The sequence below is a fragment of the Limulus polyphemus genome, unplaced genomic scaffold (assembly GCF_000517525.1).
Source record: "Limulus polyphemus unplaced genomic scaffold, Limulus_polyphemus-2.1.2 Scaffold3270, whole genome shotgun sequence".
In the NCBI taxonomy this organism is placed as follows: Eukaryota; Metazoa; Arthropoda; class Merostomata; order Xiphosura; family Limulidae; genus Limulus; species Limulus polyphemus.
In genome coordinates, this window is record NW_013668880.1 from 128452 (window position 1) to 129319 (window position 868).

Consider the following 868-nt stretch of genomic DNA (forward strand, 5'->3'; position numbering starts at 1 on the left):
TCGTGTTCAGCATACAATCTAAACACAAGATGGACGACAGGCTTACCTTCGTGTTCAGCATACAATCTAAACACAAGATGGACGACAGGCTTACCTTCGTGTTCAGCAAACAATCTAAACACGAGATGGACGATAGGCTTACCTTCGAGTTCAAGATGGCTTCTAAACGTTGAGCTGGGTTGTTTCCTTTTTTATGGCGTATCAGAATAAAGATGGTTTCAATGTCAGGGCAGGAACGTAGAAACTTCTCTACTAACACCTATGACAAAGATGTGGAAATTCATTCAAAAATCACGAAAAGTAAGAACAAATAAAAATGTTCTTATCAGAGATCTTATATAATAAGAAGATTATGATTCGAAGATTTTAGGTTTATTTTAAGTCAAATATATTTGTCATCGGTTTCTTGAGGATGAACAGGAACTTGGTTTTAAGATCAATGCTGTATAATTTGATATCTGTGTTTTTTTTTTCCACCACAAAGATCGAACACAGAAACCATTAAAATTTGCCGAATATCAAAATGCCTTATTAACATTTCAATATAATTCAGAAATCACTGGTTTATTCTGTTATTGTAAGTTTTAAGTTGCTAGACACTCTTCGTACACGAATAAAATAAAACTACTGTGAAACTTAGGATACCACGTGTTATTCAACTTGCATATAGATTAATGTATTATTGTTAAAATCAGCAGAATATCGACCGAAGGCGTGCAAGGTAAAATTTGTGCTTTTTGTTTTAATTTTCCAATTTTACAACAGATTCCGATGTTGAGCTGCATTTAATCTATACACTACAAAAACTCTGAGATTGTTTGTGTGTGTGCTTGTCTGTAATTAAATATAGCAGAAACGGCGCACAATA

The 868-nt window shown here is 33.8% G+C and overlaps 1 protein-coding gene across 3 annotated transcripts in view; it reads right to left on the reverse strand.

Moving 5' to 3' along the window:
* Nucleotides 1–868, reverse strand: part of LOC106469033 (putative fatty acyl-CoA reductase CG5065) — a 30127-nt gene that overhangs the window by 27516 nt on the left and 1743 nt on the right. For all 3 annotated transcript variants that reach the window (XM_022397431.1, XM_022397430.1, XM_022397432.1), the window contains exon 2: nt 143–259. In XM_022397431.1, the coding sequence (XP_022253139.1) occupies nt 143–259 (117 nt within the window). The remainder of the gene's footprint in view (nt 1–142; nt 260–868) is intronic.